This window comes from Triticum aestivum, chromosome 2B (assembly GCF_018294505.1).
Source record: "Triticum aestivum cultivar Chinese Spring chromosome 2B, IWGSC CS RefSeq v2.1, whole genome shotgun sequence".
In the NCBI taxonomy this organism is placed as follows: Eukaryota; Viridiplantae; Streptophyta; class Magnoliopsida; order Poales; family Poaceae; genus Triticum; species Triticum aestivum.
The window spans coordinates 440,668,068-440,689,941 of record NC_057798.1 but is presented as its reverse complement, the minus strand read 5'-3'; the positions used below and the strand labels follow the sequence as shown (position 1 = coordinate 440,689,941).

The following is a 21,874-nucleotide window of genomic DNA, read 5'->3' as shown; positions in this document are numbered from 1 at the left end:
TGTGGAGGCATTTGAGAACAAAGCCTAGAAGAACAAAAGGATGGAGTATCCGGCAATGTGAGAAAATAAAGGTCATACAAGGATGTGAAGAAAAAGAAGCACCAGCAACAAAAGAGAAGAAGAAGAAGCAAACAGAAGAGAAGAAGAAGAAGAAGCAACAAAAGAGAAGCAACAACAGCAAAAGAAGAAACAACAACAGCAACAACTGACGAGGATGGACTTCCATCTAGTTCGACATCGATGAACTTTTCCCTATTATTGTTAAACTGCCATTTATGTTATAGTTAGGATTGAGACGATGTTGGAAAATCGTGTGTGGTAAGGTCATCACTAATGAGAAGTGGTGATCACACATTATGCCGTTCGCAACCAAACAACATGTAATTTGTCTATCGAGTGCAGCACAGGCAACCAAATGCTGGGTAAATATTGCTTCCCTGATGCAGCCACAGTAGATACAAATAATCAAACTATATGTAGATGATGGTTTTTGTTCTCAACCGGATTTAACTAAGACACACATGTAAAGAGGTAAAAAAAGTCATGCAGATAACCAAACACGCCCGTGAAAACGGAGGAGAGACCGTGGAGTGGAGGGGTGTGTCTTGTGGGCCTCGCCGGGCCTTTTAAATCGACGCACATCCGATAAGCATGGGTGGTCGCTCCTTATCAATCGACACAGGTGCCGTGTAATTCGAGGCGACTAGCCCTAGCGAGAAGCGAGCGAGAGGGTGGGGCGGCGGCCAGCGGCTGGACCTGGGGCAAGGCAGCGAGCACGGCGCGTGCACGAGTTGAGGTAGTATTTCTTCGGTAGGTATTCCACTTTCATTGTAACATGGATCCTACGGAGCAGTAGTTATATTAATTTTAGCTAAGCCTGTGAATTGCTAGGATTTCGCATCTAGGTAGCTATCTTCCCCGTGTTATCGACTCCGCCCGTCCCAAGGTTCTCCCGAGGTCCTTCGCCGCTGGGCGGCCACGTCGTCGCCGAGGTGAGGCTTCCCCTGCCGTGCCCGCCGCTCGCTTCCGTCTCCGCGCCCTTCGCTCGTGGGGAGCGATGACTCCCTGCGGTTGTTTTCGCCGATTGTTTTCGGACTTCATGGGGAACCTTATCCTGTTCCGTTCCCTCGTGTGGGCGGATTTATGGATTGGGTTTCGTGGTTCCGGGGATCGATTGGTTGGTTGGTTGGTTGGATAGTTCTAGGGGAAATTCTGCGAATCCTGTTTTTACCCCCCTCGTCGGTGGACGCAGTCGAGTGCGCTATTTTGGTAGCTGCCTGGATGTGGATATATGTTGGCTTTTGCTTGGCGCGTGTAGGCGCACGGTAGGGGCTTTCCGATTGGGGTGCTATTGTCGAGCGGATTTAGATGGTATCCTTCTCTTGGTTGGAGCAGTCACGTGTGGATAATCCTGTGTTGAGGTTGGTTGGATACATGAAACTTTTATCAAGCTTGGTAAAAACCATCGTGCCCGAATTTCTTGTAGTACTATACTGCTGTTTGATTTGGGGTCATTAGGTGTTGTTTCAATGATATGTGAATGGTTGGCGAATTCTTTTAACTTCGCTTTTGAGCTCAGATGTGGGATCTACCATCGGAAGTAGATGCCATAGTTGCTTTGCAATCATTCTATGATGTTTTTTGTTTGAGTAATGCTTTTTTCTTTGCAGGCACCGGTAAACCTGTGGTTCTTTGGTTAGTTCGATATGGAGGGGACTCTGGTTCAGTCTGCCATCGCTCCTACCGCCTACAGGACTAGCTCTACGCGGTCCCGTGTGCGCACAAGGGCCACAATGTTACGCAGTACACCAACGAGGACCCTTACTCTCGGGGGTTTTCAAGGACTGCGGCAAACAAATTTCCTGGATACAAGGTCCGTTATCAAACGTGACTTTGGCTCCATTGTAGCAAGCCAGATTTCACGACCACGTGGGTCAGGTTCAAGAATGGTCGTCCGGGCCATGTTCGAGCGCTTCACAGAGAAAGCAATCAAGGTGATTATGCTTGCACAGGAGGAAGCAAGACGCCTAGGCCACAACTTTGTTGGGACAGAACAGATTCTGCTTGGCCTTATTGGTGAGGGAACTGGAATTGCAGCAAAGGTTCTAAAGTCTATGGGGATCAGTCTTAAGGATGCCCGTGTGGAAGTTGAAAAGATTATTGGAAGAGGCAGTGGGTTCGTTGCCGTTGAAATTCCATTTACACCTCGTGCAAAGCGTGTACTCGAACTGTCACTTGAAGAAGCTCGCCAGCTAGGTATTAATTATTACTTTCATTTATCCATGAAAATCAGCTAGTTTCATGCTCTTGTTTCATCCATTTTGATCAGCTATTCTGTAATTATTACTGGACGCACATCATCAATTTTTTTTATTTACCGATCAGCTATTCTGTAATTTTGATCAGTTTGTAACCAAATCAGTCTGTTTTTATTCTATGTTCTTTTCTCAGTAACCCTGTTCTGTTTTCTTAGTCAACATAAGTTTGCTATATACTAGTGTAAATTGGTTCAGATAAGTGCACAAAACATCCGGATTTATGACTCCATTAGTGATAGAATGGTAGTCGAGGACAAGTTATCATCAGGTGTTTTGCTGGGTATGGGAATAGAGCTGCATTCCCATTCGGTGACGAGTGTGGGGAACTGGTGGTTAACTCATCTCACCTTCTGTTGAAGCAAGCACATGAATGTTCCGCCATTCCCATCCCCTGACCATCTGAGGCTAGGCCTCATTTTTTGTCATTCTATGTACTTGGCCGGACTGTGATTGACCATCTGAGGCTAGGCCTCATGAGTATTATTTTATGTGTTTCTTTATATACTCTAGTTTTATCTATTCAGTATACTGTTCTTACTTTCAGAGTCTACATTAAGTATGGATAGTGGTGTAAGATTTCATGTAGTGGTTTGATCACTAAACATGTACAATTCGTAGTAGGTGACTAATCTAGAATGATATTTAAGCAAAAGTGATCATCAGGTCCTGTGCAGAATGAGACTTTGTTCTTCTTTTACACTGGAAATTCTCCATTAGGTGATCGTGGCAGGAAATCCTGGGGAAAGCCAGTGTGCTAGCTTAAGTGATGTTTTACCATCCCTCATCCTCGACCTTCATTGCCCATCGAACGAGCAGTTACCTTTCCTCTTTTGCAAGCCAACCATGAATTCCTCACCATGCAGTGTCCTATCCAGGGTAGCTGCGGGTCCATAGGATTTGGCAGGGATAGGGACTTACTGCTATACTCCTGATACATTAAAAAAGTGAAACATTACTATGTTATCACTAAATCACTATTGTGTTGTTCATTTCTTCTTGAAGATGATGAAATTTTAGTATTTATTGAGCTCAGGTGATACATTACTATATCACATCACTATTGCGTCTTCCTTATTTTGCTGCTTCTTGAGACTATTGTTTGTTCAATAAGCATATATAAGATGTGTACTAATTTTCCTTTATGTTCATTGTTCAGGGCATAACTATATAGGATCTGAGCACTTACTCTTAGGGCTACTTCGTGAGGGTGAAGGTGTTGCAGCTCGAGTTCTCGAAAGCCTTGGTGCTGATCCAAACAACATTCGTACCCAGGCAATTTCTTCACTAATATCTTTCTTACATTATTACTTACTTTAGTCTAATTTGTCCAGACAATGAATATTTTACATGTTTTGCAGGTTATAAGAATGGTTGGTGAAAGCACAGAAGCTGTTGGTGCTGGGGTTGGTGGGGGAAGCAGTGGCCAGAAGATGCCTACACTTGAAGAATACGGTACTAATTTGACAAAGCTGGCTGAAGAGGTATTTCCTCCCTCCCATGTGTCCTTTTGCCTATTGGAGATATTTAGCAGCAAAGAGAAGAATCTAATTCTTTTTTCTTGCAGGGTAAACTAGACCCAGTTGTTGGCAGACAGGATCAAATTGAGCGTGTAACTCAAATTTTGGGCAGGCGGACAAAGAACAACCCGTGCTTAATTGGAGAGCCTGGTGTCGGCAAGACTGCTATTGCAGAGGGGCTTGCACAACGTATTTGTAATGGTGATGTTCCGGAAACAATTGAAGGAAAGAAGGTTAGCCTCGACTTTTATGTTGCCTGTGCATCACCACAGTTTATTTTGTGCTTGTAAATGAGTAGCATGAATTGCAATGTGGGTAATTTTGTTTTGCTATGTAGCACTGATACTGATGTGTATGAGAGTATCCATATCGGGGTGATGCGGGGCTTGTAAATGAGTGTATGGGATACCGATATGTGTATGAGTGTATCCACAGTTTATTTTGTGCTTGTAAATGAGTAGCATGAATAGCAATGCGGCTATTTTAATTTTGCTATGTAGCACTGATATGTGTACGAGTATCCATATCGGGTTGCTGCGGATACATGGGCATGCCATTTTTTTTTGAAGTTGCCAATACATCGATACATGAACTACTACACAAAAATGCCAATGCATATGTGCTGGGACAGAGTTGGGGCAGATAGAGCAAGAGCATTGGGACAGAGGAGGGGGAGGGTACGAGACATGGGAGAGTTCAGATAATGACGGATATGATAAAATATGCCATGTAGGTATTTGGTCTTCGATAAATGCCAGACCCCACTTATCGTCAGCAAACTACTAGTGGTATTGTACCAAATTTCTCTTAGATTTCCCTGATTGGGTTGGGTTGTATCCAGAATGTATCCCCCCCCCCCCCCCCCCCCCCCCACACACACACACACATGAAGAACTATGTATCCAATCAATTATTTTTGGTTTTTGTTTTTAATGTTAATTCATTTGATACTTGTTGAACATATCCACCGTCTATCGGACCATATCAGATACTGATACACCAGTTTTTTTCATGTACTGGTGTTAAGAGTTTTCATAGTAACATGGCAGGCCTATTTTTTGTGATTTTACTTGTCATTCTGTACTGACACTATTACTGTTGTTATTGGGATCATTAGTGAGCCTTCAGTAATTAAGTGTTGATGAAATGGTCAAAATAATAATAAATGATAAATGTGGCTTTTGTCAGTTGCAAAGGATCAAGCTTGTTTAAAAATAATTGAGTGGTATAAAGCTCCTTTTTGTATTTATGATCATGTTGTTCCAGAAAATTAATCATGATTGCTCTGTTTAGGTTATTACCCTTGACATGGGGCTCCTTGTTGCTGGTACCAAGTACCGTGGAGAGTTCGAAGAAAGGCTGAAGAAGCTTATGGAAGAAATTAAGCAAAATGATGATATTATACTGTTTATTGATGAAGTGCACACGTTGATCGGAGCAGGTGCAGCTGAAGGTGCAATTGATGCTGCTAACATCTTAAAACCAGCTCTTGCAAGAGGTGAACTGCAGGTAATGTGCCTGATTTCAAATTCCATTGTTGCCATTGTTCTGTGTTGCTCACATTTCTGGTTTAGTCTGATAAAGTCACAAAGACCTCACCTAGGCTGGATCCAGAAAGCAGTTCCTTCCAGTTGACAAGCCATGTCTACAACAAGAAAGATGAGCTGCCCCTAGTTTTAACATTTCTTATACTGTTCTATCTTTCAGTGCATTGGTGCCACAACACTGGATGAGTACAGGAAACATATCGAGAAAGATCCTGCTTTGGAGCGAAGGTTTCAACCAGTCAAGGTTCCAGAGCCCACTGTTGAAGAATCAATACAAATCTTAAGAGGACTTCGTGAGAGATATGAGCTTCATCATAAGCTGCGATACACAGATGATGCTTTAGTTGCTGCGGCGCAGTTATCATATCAGTATATCAGGTTTGCATTGCATCATACCTTAATTAATTTGATTGATGTTTTTTTTGGTATAGTATTGTGTTAATACCAATTCTGGTGCAGCAATTATTTCTTAGGTATTAGCTGTATATATGTACTCCCTCAGTCCTGAAATACTTGTCGGAGAAATAAATTAAATTGGATGTATCTATAACTAAAATACGTCTAGATTCATCCTTTCTCCGACAAGTATTTCCGGACGGAGGGAGTATAATATTGTGAATGTGTCTGATTTTGACATCTCTTGTGGTTTTGTTGTCTGAATTGTTCGCTGATGTGTAGCATCAGCTTTATTACCTTTTTATTGGATAAGTTGGGTAGACGAGGGGATTGCATTGGTGTATCTCATTATTTGGTTATCCATCATGAAAGGGTTAATTATACTGGCTTTTGCTTAGGTTCCCAATGTGCTTCACACTCCCATTCTTCTAGACTTTCGCTAAAAGTGTTATAGGAGGTAGTATAATACTGCCGTTTCACCCTTAATCTGCTAGGGTGTCATTGCCTGCACAACGATAATTAAATTGCAAGAAGTCTTGACTGTAATTTCTTGTTATCCTTGACATTGGTTGACTCTACACATGCATGGTGATTATTAGCCCTCCTATAATGAAAATCTTGGTTCTAGTTATATATTTAGATTATATAGACACTGTATATTTTCCACTTTATATTTTTGTAGTAGAGCCAATAATCTGATTTGTCACTGTAATGAACATGTGTTATTTTTGCTGTTTCTGTAGTGACCGCTTCCTGCCTGACAAGGCTATTGACTTGATTGATGAAGCGGGGTCCCGTGTTAGGCTCAGGCATGCACAGGTACTGACTATGAACAGTTGTGATCCCAGAGAGCCTGCTTCACTGCCTTGTTTTTGTTTAACCATTATCCCTTACATTACAGCTACCTGATGAGGCCAAGGAGCTGGACAAAAAACTTCGCCAAATAACAAAGGACAAGAATGAGGCTGTGCGTGGCCAAGATTTTGAGAAGGTATACATAGATTCTGGAGTTTTGTGTGAAGGTTCCTAAATGGTTTGCTTTAGTAGGATGCTAATGTTGTCTTGGTTGCAAGTTTATTGGTTCATTTGGCTATATTTACATTGTTGAATTACTTGTAAGGTGCCTCTAATCATAGCCTAGAAGCCAGCCTTTTCTTCCTTGTTATGTTTATGCAACTAAAATTAACCATTTTTGTTTCTTCCGTGTTATCTTACTGTTGTTGTTTATTGGCAGGCTGGGGAATTAAGAGACGAGGAAATGGAGTTGAAGGCCCAAATTACAGCCATTATTGACAAGAGCAAGGAAATGGTTAAAGCAGAGACTGAATCCGGCGAAGTTGGTCCTCTTGTCACAGAGGCAGATATTCAACACATCGTCTCATCATGGACTGGTATACCTGTGGAGAAAGTCTCATCTGATGAATCTGACCGCCTCCTTAAGATGGAAGAGACTCTCCATACTCGTATCATTGGTCAGGATGAAGCTGTCAAAGCTATTAGCCGTGCTATCCGCCGTGCTCGTGTTGGCCTCAAGAATCCAAATCGGCCCATTGCTAGCTTCATATTCTCTGGACCAACTGGTGTTGGTAAATCAGAATTAGCAAAGGCTCTGGCATCCTACTACTTTGGCTCAGAGGAAGCCATGATCAGATTAGATATGAGTGAGTTTATGGAGAGACATACGGTGTCCAAACTCATCGGATCACCTCCAGGTTATGTTGGCTACACCGAGGGAGGTCAACTAACAGAAGCAGTCCGCCGCCGTCCATACACAGTTGTTCTCTTTGATGAGATTGAAAAGGCACATCCAGATGTCTTCAACATGATGCTTCAGATCTTAGAAGATGGGAGGCTGACAGATAGCAAGGGACGGACAGTTGACTTCAAGAACACTCTGCTGATCATGACATCGAATGTCGGAAGCAGTGTCATCGAGAAGGGAGGCCGGAAGATTGGGTTTGACCTTGACTCTGACGAGAAAGATACCAGCTATAACAGGATCAAGAGCTTGGTGACCGAGGAGTTGAAGCAGTATTTCCGGCCAGAGTTCTTGAACAGATTGGATGAGATGATTGTGTTCCGGCAGCTGACAAAGCTGGAGGTGAAAGAGATCGCTGATATTATGCTCAAGGAGGTGTTTGACAGGCTCAAGGCAAAGGAAATCGACCTCCAGGTAACAGAGAAGTTCCGGGATAGGGTTGTCGATGAAGGTTACAACCCGAGCTACGGTGCCAGGCCTCTGCGACGTGCCATTATGAGGCTTTTGGAAGACAGCCTGGCGGAAAAGATGCTGGCTGGCGAGGTCAAGGAAGGTGATTCTGCTATTGTTGATGTGGATTCGGATGGTAAGGTGGTAGTTCTCAACAGCGGGGGTGGTATTGCAGAGCCGCTGGAGCCTGCTCTGAGTGCCTAGTTGGGTACACCATCTTCTTATTTCGTTATCTCAGCTTGGTGTCCTGGTGATGGTACCTAGATTAATATCACTGCCCTTTCAGTTATGTGTTCTCCTCTTCTTTTTTTGTCTCTCTCTTCTTTCACTCTCTTGAAGTTCGAAGTTTGAAGCGAGGCACTAGAAATTGTTATGTAAACGAAACAAACATAGATGCATGTACGAGCAAGCTGTATGCCAGTATATCTTTTGAGTTTTTTCTTTTCTTTTTGAGAGAGTAGTTGCTCTGTTTCTGAAGAACAGTCGAAGGCTTCATCTACCTGCAGTTACTTGCTTTGTACTATCTCCGTCTCGGTGAATAAGTCTAGGTCGGCGATTTAATTATTTAATTATGTATTATATGTGATAAAAATATATATATTTTAGAAACTACATCCGTGTAGAAATCTAGTGATATAATTTTCATGACATATAACACATATTTAATTCTTCTAGATAGAGGTAGTACTGTTTTGTTTAGGTAGCGAGTAGAGAGCTAATTGACGCCGTGCATTTCCCAGTCTACCAAAACAAATCATCTCCGTGAAACGACAAACAAGAAATAATAATGAAGCAGCTTCCTGTCAAAACAGCTGGCCTGTGAAGCAGGGAATGGTCATCCTGGAAGCAGGGGTGTTTGCTCATTTAATCCGAAAGCGCCGTGGTTTAATCGCTCGCTCTCTGCAGCCTAGAAGCATCAATATGGACTTGCACGTCCACCCTAACCATACAAATTTAAATTTATCCTCTGATATTTTCTTGTTCCTTCCTCTTTCGTCTCTACATATACGACCCTTCACGGTTCTGTACCCGAGAACACTACTGCTTCAGTCGTGTCAGATCAATAAGATCATGGGCGTCTTGGATCACCTCTCCGATTTGTGCAGCATGACAGACACAAAGGCAGCCCTCAAGCTCAGGAAGAGGCGGCCGATGCAGGTGAGGCTTGTGGAATTCATTTTTTTTTAGTACGCGTGTGCTCTCTTGTTTTGCTTGGAAACAGTTTCAACTTCTCATCTCATGAGATGACCTGTTTTTTTTTTTTTTGCCATTTCGTTGTTTTATATATACACGTGATTAACTCGAGTAGTTTGTGATCCGCAGACGGTAAACATCAAGGTGAAGATGGACTGCGAGGGCTGCGAGAGGAGGGTCAAGAACGCCGTCAAGTCGATTCGGGGTACACACATACATACTCCTACATACGTAGCGATATCCAGAAATGAAACAACATCAAGCAATCTAAAGTTTTCGTTGCGAATAGTTTTGTGAAGTTAAATTCTGCTGATGAACGTTTCATATTCTGTACATGTTGATGCCAAAGGTGTGACGGCCGTGTCAGTGAACCCCAAGATGAGCAAGGTGACGGTGACGGGGTTCGTGGAGCCGAGCAAGGTGCTGGCGCGGGTGAAGAGCACCGGGAAGGTGGCCGAGATGTGGCCCTACGTGCCGTACTCGCTCACCACCTATCCCTACGTCGGCGGCGCCTACGACAAGAAGGCGCCGGCGGGCTTCGTCCGCGGCGCGCCGCAGGCCATGGCCGACCCCGGGGCGCCGGAGGTCCGGTACATGAACATGTTCAACGACGAGGACGTCAACTCCTGCGCCATCATGTGATGATACCGACCCATCTTGACGATCTCCACCCTAGCCAGCCGGCCAGTCACCTAGAGACCACACGGCCTAAGATACCATCGCAGTCATAGTAATAGTAAATCTACGCGTGTACGATTTTGTGTGGCTTGTTTTTCTTTTGGTAATGGGTAAAGTAATATTATGAGTTTTTTCTTATGAAGTACTTCCTTTGTTCCTAAATATAAGTCTGTGGAGAGATTTCACTATGAACCACATATGGATGTATGTAGATGCATTTTAAAGTGTAGATTCACTCATTTTGCTCCGTATATAGTCCATAGTGAAATCTCTACAAAGGCTTATATTTAGGAACGGAGGGAGTAATATAAACTTGTTGCCAATTTCATGGTGAAAGGTAAACTATTACTATGAGAGGTTTTCCGGATGAAGTAATATGAGCTCGTTGCTAATACTGTAGAGCATCTCTTAGCATGTCGATATTTTAGGGCATCTCAAAAGCTAATCACCAAATGAACATCATCAAATGTCCACAGACATGTCCTGGCATGTCTACGAACTGGAAACTTGAAATTAGGTGCCAACGCACCAGACGCGACAATCTCATCACTCACATGCACCACTAGCCTGATGTTCACGGGAGAGTGAAAGGCAGTAGTAGCCAAACCTCAATGATTCATCGAAGCATCTCTAGCAGACCACTTATATCACCCCGACACATAAAATAATCGTCAGTTACAGTTTGGCATGAAAAAATGACCCGAACAGACACCATAAACGCGCACGACCCTTAAATTTTTTTGAGGGGCACGATAAATTGCCCTCTCCGACCCGCGAAAACCCAGCCCCCCCTGCCCCGTCGGTGCCTTGTATCCTGCAAAAGCGGTTGGCGGGAGGGACATTTCAGCATGTGCGTTCCCCACATCCTCTCCCGCAGCCGCCCGCCACCGTCGCCGCCCGCCCGCAGCTTGCGATTCTGGCCATTTCCACCGACGGAATCACGCCGCCGGGCCGCACTACACCCTGGTCCACTCGCCGGCGCCCCGGGTCGCCACCACCCCGGATCGACCGCCATCGAGTCGTTGCCCGCCCCGGATTCGCCGAGCCGCCCCCGGGTTGCCGCCGCCCCGGACCGACCGAAGCCGGTGAGCCCCTTTTTTGTCCCTTGTAGATCGGCCACCGGTGATGAAATTTCGTTGACGCAAACTCGGTCGCGGTTTTGTAGATGGATTTGAGCCCTTGCGAGCAATTTTTGCTCGAGGATTCGTCCTCGTCCGATGACTCGGGCATAGAGTCGATGCTCGAGCGCCATCGGCAACAGATGGTGGGGCCGGTCCTAGCCATGAAGGAGGCCGAGGATCGGAACCGCAAGAGACGGCGAGGATCGACCGTCGGTCGTCTTTGCATCCCTCGTGACCACCACCTCGGAAACACGATGTTGATGCAAGACTACTTCGCGTACAATCCTACCTATCCGCCGCACCTCTTCCGGAGAAGGTATCTAATGCGCCGATCCCTCTTCGTAAAAATAGTGCAATCTTGCGAGGCCAATTCTCGGTCTTTTACTCAAAGGAGAAACGCCGCGGGCTTGTTGGGTTTTAGCGCATATCAAAAAATCTCGGTAGCTATGCGAGTGATTGCATATGGCATTCCGGCTGATTATGCTGACGAGTATCTTCGCATTGGCAAAGATACTACAATTGAGTCAGTGCGTAGGTTTGCCAAAATGATCACCCGCGTCTCTGGTCCTGTCTATCTTCGTGCACTCAACGAGGAAGACACTAAAAGTTGATGGCAGCAAATGAGAAGCGAGGTTGGCCCAATATGCTTGGAAGCGTTGATTGCATGCATTTGACTTGGAAAAACTGCTCGAAGGCATGGCACGGGCAATATTGTGGCAAGTCTCGTGATGCAACAATTGTGCTAGAGGCCGTAGCATCCGAGGATTTATGGATTTAACATTTTTTTTGGTATATGCCGGGTACTCTCAATTATATCAATGTGTTGCAACGGTCTCATTTGTTTGCTAGACTTGCCAGTGGTGATGCTCCTGCTTGCAACTTCATGGTGAATGGACATGAACACACAAAGAGGTACTATCTTGTAGATGGTATCTATCCTTCTTGGTATACATTTATCAAGAGCATAAAAAGTCCAAAACTAGGAAGCATATTGAATTTGCAAAGGTACAAGAGGCTGCCCGAAAAGAGATTGAAAGAGCCTTTGGGGTTTTGCAATCTAGATTTGCCATTGTTCGTGGTCCTGCTCGTTTTTGGGACAAGCAAACCCCTAACAACATCATGACATGTTGTGTGATTCTTCACAACATGATCATCGAAGATGAGAGGGACATGAACTTGGAGTTCTTCTATGACAATGTTGGTAGCCGCGTGAAGCTAGCTAGAGACCCTGACCGCATACAAGCATTCCTTTAGACATACCGGCAGATTGAAGACGCAAACACCCACCATCAGCTTGAGGAGGATCTCATTGAGCACCATTGGCAAAGGCATTGAGCACCATTGGCAAAAGCACCGGCCAATTTTACATTCATTTCATTTGATTAATGTGTGATCGTTATCATTGTTGTATTCAGGATAACTGTTGTATTGAATTATTAGTTTAATTCGGTGATTTGAATAATTATTGTAATTTGGATGCATAATATTCACATTTTATGTTATACTGAATTCATAATTCTTTGTAATATATGAGATATGTGTCAAATTCAAAAAAAAAAAAACGTGTTTTGGGACTGGCGCGGGCAGCGGCCGAACAGCCCCGCATAGCGGAACTGTAAAAGAGAATAATCGGAACTGTAAAACAGAATATTATTCTCTTTTACAGTTCCGCTATGCAGGGCCTATTCAGCCGCAGCCTGCGCCAGCATGCAAAACATGTTTTCCGTGAACTGTAAAGGGTCCGCGATATAAGGGGTCCGCTAGAGATGCTCTAGTGGTGGTCGAGAGGGCGTCGTGGCCACCGCTAAGGCCACAAGTGAGCCCACCTCCGGAAGCACCAGATACAAAGTGGGCTCCCCACATAGCCCATGCAACTTGGACATGATCTGCAACACACAAGCCATGATTTACAATGATGGCATAGTGGATACATATGCCTCATGACAAAAAAGTAGCTTCAGGCATCTATATTGATTTTTTCTCTCCAACTCAAGGTACTACTAGTGGACCTCATTATATAATAAGAAGTAGACCCTTACTACATATGCATCCCTACTCTTCACTTCAACATTTTCAGCTTTTTACACCGGACCACATATTTTCTTTCCAAGCAACCACTTCTTGCAGAGGATCCTGCTTCCTATCCGAACCTACTTTTTCTGACATCCGATACTACATGGCACACAGGGCATCACCATGAGGCTATGTATTGTACATGCCCTAAGAGCAGAGTAGCTCGACCTGCTCCATGTGGACGGGCTGCAAAGACATGTCAAACGGGGTTGTATCGTCAGCGGGTGCAGGCGGTGGGGGAGACGGTGGAGCAGAGCAGGCGTCGTAGTCCGTATATGTCATCTGATCTAGAGGAGGTTTCAGAATTCGGCAAGAACGACTATAAATTTTCTAGTCCAAACACGAATGACATAACATGTTTTGGGTAAAAGAGTGCCTTGTAGATAATCTTAGTCAGAGTCATGCCTTGCATATGTTTTTTTTGGCAACATGAATCTACACGTACGTATTTGATTGTACACAGCAAAACATGCTCCTAGTAAATTTTAGTTGCGCGTTACAATTTCATTTTCATATGTTACTTCCGTCCCGAATTACTTAGCTTACATCTGTCTAGATATGATTAATTTTGGACAGCGGGGGTACTTTTTTCCCGGTACGACAAACCAAAGGTAACAACTTAGTAAATTTTCGAAATTCCCATACATTTCCAGTGCACCTCCACGCCTTGCGATATATTCTCTCCGTTCACTGTTATAAGATGTATGATTAATTATTATTATTTGAATTGAATGTAGGTAGACGTGTTTTAGAGTGTTTGTTCACTTATTTCAGTCTGTATTTAATGTATATCGAAATATTCAAAACTTCTTATAATAGTGAAATGGGGGAGTAACTGATTACACTTGCGAAGACCTTTTTGATTAGATTTCCAACCTTGAAAGGTGATTGACGCATGCACTCTTAGCTACTACTCCTAGATAGTAGTACAAGAACACGAACTGTCTCTTGAGTTGAGGTCAGGTCACTCGAACGATTCCGGCAGCGGCCGGCTGGCGAGGAACGCCCTGAAGAGCACGAGGGACCTCTCCGGCTGCGAGAAGGGCGCCTCGTGCGACGCGCCCCGGATGGTCGCGAAGGACAGCGCGTCGCCGAACACCTGCGTCCATCCACCAACCTGCACGTCCGGGAGAAGATGAGACGAGAAGAACGCTTCAGTTTCAGTTTCACCACCCACCATGGCTTGAGCTTGACAGGAGTGGAGCTGAGCTGACGATAACGACGGCCAGTATTGTACTGTAGGATGGAGATGGACCGGAGCTCACCTGCTTCCCTTGGAACCAGACCCGGTACGGCACCGTTGCGTTCAGCCGGAGCCTCTTGGCCAGGCGGTGCACCAGCGTCCTGCTGCCCGTCAGGGGGATCACCGAGTCCTGATCACCGCTGCGGAGAAACACCCACGAGCACAGCCATCAGGCCACGTTCTAAACTGACATGCTTGCTGTGGCGAGTTCTTTACCTGTAAACTAGCACTGGGATGCCAGACTTGACGAGCGCGCCGACGATGTTAATGGTCGGGATCTGTAGGTCCAGCTGTTTGTACTCAAGAACACTGGATTGGGCAAAACACTCGGTGAAATCGCAACCTTGCTGAAGGAAATGCAACTATAATACTCCTAGTAGATACAGATAGATGCTCTAACAGATGGGCAAATCCACACCTGCTGCAGACCGTCCACTTGGGCACGCCGTTGAGCTGAGCGTGCATTGCCTTTTGCACATCTTTTCGGTTGAGGTAGTTCATCGTCTCGTCCTCGACGCACACGTCGAGCGCCCTGTTCAATTGCTCGGTAGACTGCAAAAAATTGTCCGTCAGTGACAGGGTTACATACATCTCCTTAGCAGAGATAATGCTGAAGAACGATACATTTGGGCTTGGGGTGAGCACTTGGGACTGCATCAACACCGAAGAAATGCAGACGTCCAGGGTGACATCGTACTTGTCCACGAATCTGCTCGTCTCTCTCGTCACTTGGCTCATCACCCTGTCGCACACCGTGCTGATGGAGCCTTGGTAATACTCGCTCACATACCGCGAATAGTTGCAAACCGTCGTGAAGATGTTGTAAGTTGAGTCCGATATCAGCCCGTGTGACCAGAAGAACTCGGCTCTTGAGTTGAAGTCAGTTGAGAATTCGAGGACAGGATTGCCCAACTGTTGGATCAATGAGGGAAAGAGAGAGCAATGTACACTATAAATTCACCAAGTTTTTGTAAACATATTTTTGGTAAGCTTTGTAAATGGGATACTTACAGCAATGCCTTTCAGATTGAACAGCTTCTCCTTGTCGTCGAATTCAACCATGCGCTGCGCTAGTTGCGGAACATAGTGGCCTTAAAAATGATCATCATTGTAGTTAGAACACCAAGGGATGAATTCAGAATTGAACAACGAGGTGAAGAAGCAGAATGGCTTTACCAGCATAGCTCTCTCCTGCGATGTACAAGTCCCTGCCCTTGTACTGTGGGAACTTGGCAAACCAGACTTCCAAGAACCTTAAATTGTCCCTGGCTTCAAAATTTTATGGAAAAATAAAATTAAACCACTCAAAAAGGAATAATCGTGCAGGTTAATCCTACACAGAAAATAATACTGATACAAAACTTTTCAAGCATGGAGATCACACCTGTCATGCTGTCACCAACACCCCCATAGAATGAAGGATCAGTGGAGTAGGAGAAGCCCACCCCTGCAGGGCTCTCCAGATAGAGCATGTTGGCCTCTGAAACAAGCCAACAGACCAAGAAGAGAAATTCAGTTGTGGTAAAAATTCCTGTGAGCTTTCTATTTTCTTGCACCAAGGAAAAGAGGACCAACAAAAAGAGGACCAATCAAAGGCACCTAGAGGTTGCTTTTGTGGATGCAACTTTTACAAGAGACAAAATGCCCACCTTTGTTCCAGCTATACTCATTGCTCACAAGGGCATTGTCACTGGGCCTGAATGGCCCATTCTCTGAGAATGCTCCCACCCCCACAGATGAACATCCGGGTCCTACACAAAACACACATGCATAGACATCATCAGAACTCCTATCCTATCATAGAGAGACAAAGGAATCTTGGTAGTAATAAATCAGGTGAGATCCTCCCCCCCCCCCCCCCCCCCCCCCAACATTAATACCATTTCATTAGATTATGCAGTCAGTCCTACTCCTAAAAAAACACATTTTACTGCAAGGACATCAAAATTTAAAGGTAAAAAGTCCCCTTCCATCAACAGTTGGGACACTTCGTATATCTTCTTTCAAGAATCCAATTAGGAAAAGTATCTTTTTAATGTATGATCCAAGTAAAAGTCTGCTGTAGGCGCATTTGCACAGAAAATCTACTCTCTCTCTCTCTCTCTCTCTCTCTCTCTCTCTCAACATTTGTTAATTTCCTTTCCCCTCTGGCTCTGGCCTTTTCACACTGTTCCTTCTCCTGTGATGTCCCCAATACCAATAATGCAATAAGACGAAACAGTGGGAAGCTTGTGGCAGCCACTAAATTTACCTCCATTTAGCCAGAGGACGAGGGGCTTGGTGGCCGGATCTAGCTCTGCCTCAGCGAAGTAGTAGAAGAGCGACCTCTTCCTCGCGGCGTCCACCTCCACGTATCCGGAGTATTGCGCGAAGCTCACCGGTGGCTGCCCCGGCAGTGCTGTGATCTTGTCCTCCACCATGGCCATGGAGAGGTAGCCATTGCTGATGAGCAGCACAGCAGCCGCACAGACCACCGCAGCTACGGAGGTGTCCGGGTGCATGCTGTTGCCTGAGAGAGAGAGAGAGAGAGAGAGAGAGAGAGTTGAGTGAGTGAGTGAATGCTGCAAGGTGTGGGAGGTGAGAAATGGATATGGGTGGCAATAAATAGGTTTGACAGTACTACATGTGACGAGGTGTGGAAATTGCTTAGTTAGGCAAAAGCATGAACAGGTTCAGTGCTCTTTAGTTATGGGTATTGCTTAGGCAAAAACATGAATACGTTTATTCATTTAGTTTTGGGTACACTTGTATATTTTGACTTGACTCTCTTCAAATGGGCAGGTTTGCGTGCGTCAAGCTGATATCAGTGTGGATGTTTGGTCTTTTTCAAGGGACTTTGGGTTTGTGTCCGGAAAGTTACCTTTCGACAAGCACGCAGTGATCTTGAGAATGTACGTGCCAGAGCATTTTCCGGAGTTGGATCTCTCTAGGTGAGTGATAGGCGTCGGTCGACCGGCTGAAATTTTAGCCGGTCGGACCACGCATTGTTCGATTCGTGAAATACTAGCCGCTTCTTGTTGTTGTTAGAGAGAGAGAGTGTTCGAAAGAGAGAGAGAGAGTTTTCGCTGCCAACCGTCGCAACCTTCTATTTTATGTTATTCCTTAGCTTAATAGGATTACATCCGAGTGCGAACTACCTCCCGGCGGGCTGCCTTGATTCGTATCTGTCGCCTCATCCAGCGACTGGATCACAAGCGAACGGCAACGACCGGGAGAGGAAAACGGAAAGAGTTAGGGGCAGCCTCCAACTACGTGCATGCGCAGGTCACATCCCGACCATGCACAACATTATTGTTTAAACAGAAAACTATGCTCATACGCTTGCATCCATGAGATTGAACTAGGCCTAACACTTCTCCCCACTTATCCTTTCCCACCTTCACACCACTTTCACTCCGTTCTCTGAAAAAATCCATGACGAATGCCCTCCCGCATGCAGACGCCAGCCAACAGCTTGTCTAATCGCCCTACCCTGGCTTGCCTTGTCACAGACGGTCGATGCCTTGTTGTCGATGCTCGCCGACGCCGCGGGTAACAAATTCCGCGTCAATTACAACAAAAACAGGCCACTGTAGAAAGTTTTTCAGCAACGTCGTTCAGCCGTGGTAGCGTCGTCGTCGCCGGCCATTGCTCTACCCCACGTAGCAAATTGTGATGCCGGTCCCAGCAAAACGGGCCACCGATTTAAGCTTTCACAGTAAGTCGCCGATATAGCATGTCGACGTGGTAGCACCATCCGGTCGTCGACTGGTTCCAGCACCGGTGATGGTTGGTTCATCAACGGAGATGGTTGGACTCAGCATTCCGATAGCATGGTTCCAGCACGGTGTCGCACACCGATTCCAGCACAGGGCGCGCTGGTTCCAGTAGCGGGATGGTTTGTTCCAGCATCGGAGATGGCTGGATCCAGCATTCCCATGTCCTGGTTCCAGCATGGGGCCGCGCACCGATTCCAGCACGGGGCCTGCTGGTTCCAGCACTGGAGATGCCTGGCTACAACACGGTCGCGCATCGGTGGCAGCACCCATGTGTGCTGGTTCTAGCACGTGTGTACGTCAGTCGTAGTTCCCAGCTTGTAGCTCCTCTGTCCGCCGGTTGCAGCTCCCAACGTGTCCGGTGATAGCTCCTCCATCCTCTGGGTGTACCTCCTGGCTGGCAAGTTGTAGCTCCTCTGTCCGCCGTTTGCAGCTCCTGGTGTGGCTGGTAGTAGCTCCACCATCCGCCGTCCGTGGTTCATCACTAGGCGAGAGGGGGCGTCGGGGAGCTAGCGGAGGCCGGCACATGGAGCTATGAGGGCAAAACAGGGGGGTGGGGATTCGTTGGAGAGGAAGAAATAGGAGGAGAGGGAAGTTCGATGGTGGTGGGGCTTGCAAGAGCTAGGATCCGACGACGTGAGCAAGAGACGTGGCAGGCGATGCGCGAGCGAGAGGACGGGCGCTGGATGAGATAAAAGCGGTGCTAGAGATAAGGATGTGTGTGGTGTGCGTGGTGGGCTGATACGTCCCAACGTGTCTATAATTTTTGATTGTTTCATGCTATTATATTATCAACCTTGTAGGCGCTATATGCAATTTTATATCATTTTTGGGAACTAATCTATTAACTCAGTGCCCAGTGCCAGTTCCTGTTTTCTACATGTTTTTTCTAGAAAATTAACACCAAACGGGGTCCAAACACGATAAACTTTAGCGTGATTTTTTATGGACCAGAAGGGACCCTAGAAGCTTCGGGAGGAGGCAGAAGATCTATGAGAGGGCCACAAGCTCAAACGGCGCACCCCAAGGGGGCGCGGATGATGACATAGACCTAGGGTAGGGTCATAGGCCTGACCTATACACCCTACCCAAGGTCACTACCCTAGAAGTAAAGACATTCAAGGGACAACAGAGAGTATCAATTGAAGTCGTCGAGTGCAATCCACTCGACCAGTCATATCACTCGGGTACCCCTCCCTCCTGGTATCACTCGACCAAGACGAAGCCATTCGACTATACGAGAAACCACTCGACCTACAGAAGACCAGGAGTCACTTAGGACGGCAACGGTCAGACGTTCACTCCGTAGTCTTAAAGGTCATTAAATACACTTTATAGCTGGCGTTATCAGTAACGCCCTATCTTTATGTACATTGAACCCCTGTAATGGAGGGGAGCTGGGTCCTGGCGCACTCTATATAAGCCACCCCCTCCTCTGGGACAAGGGTTTGCACCCCCTGTAACACACACTCCCATATTCCAGTCGACCGCCTCAGGGCACCGAGATGTAGGGCTTTTACCCTCCTTCGAGAGGGCCCCCAACTCTTAAACTCTTGCGTACAATCTCGCCGTAGCTAGGACCTTGCCTCCTCATACGTACCCCCTATTCTTACTGTTAGACTTAGTACCACGACAGTTGGCGCCTACCTTGGGGCAAAGCGTCTTAGCGACTTCCGGCGAAGTTGCATTTTCTTCGATCTTCATCAACATGGTTTTCGGCGGCGGTTTGGTCATGGGCCACGAGTTCCGACTCAGCGCGCTCACTTTCGTCGCCGACGACTCCGCCTGGCTCCAGGAGGCCCCCTCGACGTCGAGGCTCTCCTGATCCGTGGTTCGCCGCACTTCCGCGCGAGTGCCTACAGTGTCCTCCTTCGGCAGCCGTCGACCCCGTATCAGTCGGTCCTCGTGCTATCGTCTCACTCGGCTGGACGCCGCCGCAAGCGGTCTGGTCGATCGCGGCTCCAGTGGTGGGTGAAGCATGCGGTGGCTCATCAGGCGTTCACCCCCAAGTCATGGCGATCGAGCCCGAGGCATTTCTCTGCGGTTTAGTCGACCCGTCGACTGATTTCGCAGACACCTTTTTTGAGAGCGGGAGTTGTGACCCCGCGGTGGAAGTCCTCATGGTCGACTCCCATCGCAGCCCACCTGGTTTTTGTCGCAGTGCTGGCAATGGTGGCGGCGACGGCCCGTCATTCGGCCATGAGGAGTATCAGCCCCAACCCCTCAGCTCGCAGCAGAGGGAGGAGATGCACCGCCACAACGTGGAGGCTCTCTAGACCCCCATCATAGGGGAAACCGTCGAGGCTCGTGCCTTGGAAGCAGTGCACCTGGCCACGCTGGCTGAGCGCACTCGTTTGGAGAATCACCAACATTCTCTCGATGAGCGTGCCCATCGACTGATCCCCGAGTCTAGTGGACGTCCATGATAGTTGTTTCCACCAGAAACTCAGGTATTCTACACACCGATTCAGAATCTTGCAGCTGCTGCGCGTATCGTAGAGTCCATTTAGTCGTCCCATTCAGAGGCTGGAAGAGGCTTAACAGATCAGGGCGCTACTCCGAGCAGCGGGAGACCAGAACTCCGCCGTGTCCCAGTCGCAGAACAGAATCCACAGCAGATCGGTAAGGACAGGCACCGTTCAATCGGCACACAATCCTAGGTCGCCTTTGCGGCATGGAGATCGTGATCACCACCAAGATCGGCACCTGGGAAGAGCTCATGGAGAGTATGATCGTGAGTACGCCCGCGACAACCACCGCCGAGCGCCTTCGCCCCTTCCGAGGGACGGGTCATACGCGCCCCGATGGTATGATGATAGGCGTCCATATGGAAATGACCGCAGAGTTCCAGTCGACTCCAGAGAGCCTGGCTTCGACGCAAGGTCAGTCCTTGTGCAGGGTTTGGTCGACCGAAACAGAGCATACATAGAAGGGCTGGATAGAGACAGGCCCAGTGGAAGTAGGGTCCACATTTCCGGCCCAGAGTGTTTTGGAAGAGCCATTAGAGCCGCTGAAATCCCTCATAACTTCAGATTGGCGACTGGCATCAGTAAGTTCATAGGAGAATCAATGCCCGACACTTGGCTTGAAAACTACCAAGTGGCTGTGCACATTGGTGGTGGCAGCGATGAGGTGGCCATGAAGCACCTCCCTCTGATGCTTGAAGGTTCTGCCAGGGCCTGGCTGAATCAGCTGGCCCCTCGGAGCATTTCGAGTTGGGGATGAGTTGGCCCGAGTGTTTACCAGAACATTTGAGGGCACCTGCAAAAGACCTGCTAGTCTACTAGAGTTGCAGCATTGCGTGCAAAAACCGAATGAAACCTTGAGAGATTATATCCAGAGATGGATCACTCTGTACCATACAGTGGAGAATGTGTCAGATCATCAAGCAGTCTGTGCCTTTAAGGAGGGCGTTCGCTATAGAGAGCTCAATCTGAAGTTCGGTCGGACCGGAGATATGTCCCTGACTCGAATGATGGAGATTGCCACCAAGTACGCTAATGGCTAAGAAGAAGACCGACTCCGGAGTGGTAAGAATAGACCAGTTGCCCAGGACACCGGAGGAGGAAATTCCAGTCGGAAGCAGAAGCGAAAGGCTAAGGCAGCAGGTCTTGCCGAGGCAGCAGTGTTGAATCAAGGAAAGTTCAAGGGGAAGCCCAAAGGGCCTTGGATCCCTAAGAAAGTGAAGGACCAAGCAGGAAATGATGAGATGGATTTGCTGTGTCATATTCACACCAAGAAGGATGAGGAGGGGAACCTGATTCTCCCCAAGCATACGACTCAACAATATAGACTCCTAATCCAGAGCTTTCGAGAAAGCCAA

General features: G+C 46.9%; 3 protein-coding genes across 7 annotated transcripts; 2 read left to right on the top strand and 1 right to left on the bottom strand.

Annotated features, from left to right (window-relative positions):
• The first annotated feature begins 555 nt into the window (after window positions 1-555).
• On the top strand, window positions 556-8,433 carry LOC123045336 (chaperone protein ClpC1, chloroplastic). Of its 4 annotated transcripts, none has more exons than XM_044468337.1 (11): window positions 687-810; window positions 892-992; window positions 1,671-2,256; window positions 3,475-3,590; window positions 3,677-3,799; window positions 3,883-4,068; window positions 5,129-5,344; window positions 5,543-5,760; window positions 6,522-6,597; window positions 6,680-6,769; window positions 7,013-8,433. In XM_044468337.1, the coding sequence occupies exons 3-11, from the start codon at window positions 1,707-1,709 to the stop codon at window positions 8,189-8,191; spliced, it is 2,754 nt and encodes a 917-aa protein (XP_044324272.1). In that variant the 5' UTR covers window positions 687-810; window positions 892-992; window positions 1,671-1,706; the 3' UTR covers window positions 8,192-8,433. The 4 variants fall into 4 exon arrangements, with proteins under 4 accessions (XP_044324273.1, XP_044324271.1, XP_044324272.1 ...); XM_044468339.1 differs by having other exon boundaries at window positions 779-796; XM_044468338.1 differs by lacking the exon at window positions 892-992 and having other exon boundaries at window positions 556-796.
• Window positions 8,434-8,685: 252 nt separating this feature from the next.
• LOC123045337 (heavy metal-associated isoprenylated plant protein 20) lies at window positions 8,686-9,986 on the top strand. Its single transcript, XM_044468340.1, has 3 exons — window positions 8,686-9,145; window positions 9,311-9,386; window positions 9,531-9,986. The coding sequence occupies exons 1-3, from the start codon at window positions 8,819-8,821 to the stop codon at window positions 9,821-9,823; spliced, it is 696 nt and encodes a 231-aa protein (XP_044324275.1). The 5' UTR covers window positions 8,686-8,818; the 3' UTR covers window positions 9,824-9,986.
• Window positions 9,987-13,842: 3,856 nt separating this feature from the next.
• On the bottom strand, window positions 13,843-16,869 carry LOC123045335 (serine carboxypeptidase-like 45). Of its 2 annotated transcripts, none has more exons than XM_044468335.1 (10): window positions 16,548-16,869; window positions 15,946-16,047; window positions 15,681-15,776; window positions 15,473-15,565; window positions 15,308-15,387; window positions 14,942-15,208; window positions 14,715-14,848; window positions 14,513-14,605; window positions 14,319-14,436; window positions 13,843-14,170 (listed from the first exon to the last, which is right to left on the bottom strand). In XM_044468335.1, exons 1-10 carry the CDS (start codon window positions 16,795-16,797, stop codon window positions 14,018-14,020), a joined length of 1,386 nt encoding a protein of 461 aa, XP_044324270.1. In that variant the 5' UTR covers window positions 16,798-16,869; the 3' UTR covers window positions 13,843-14,017. The 2 variants fall into 2 exon arrangements, with proteins under 2 accessions (XP_044324270.1, XP_044324269.1); XM_044468334.1 differs by having other exon boundaries at window positions 14,921-15,208; window positions 16,548-16,866.
• Between the last annotated feature and the right edge of the window lie 5,005 nt (window positions 16,870-21,874).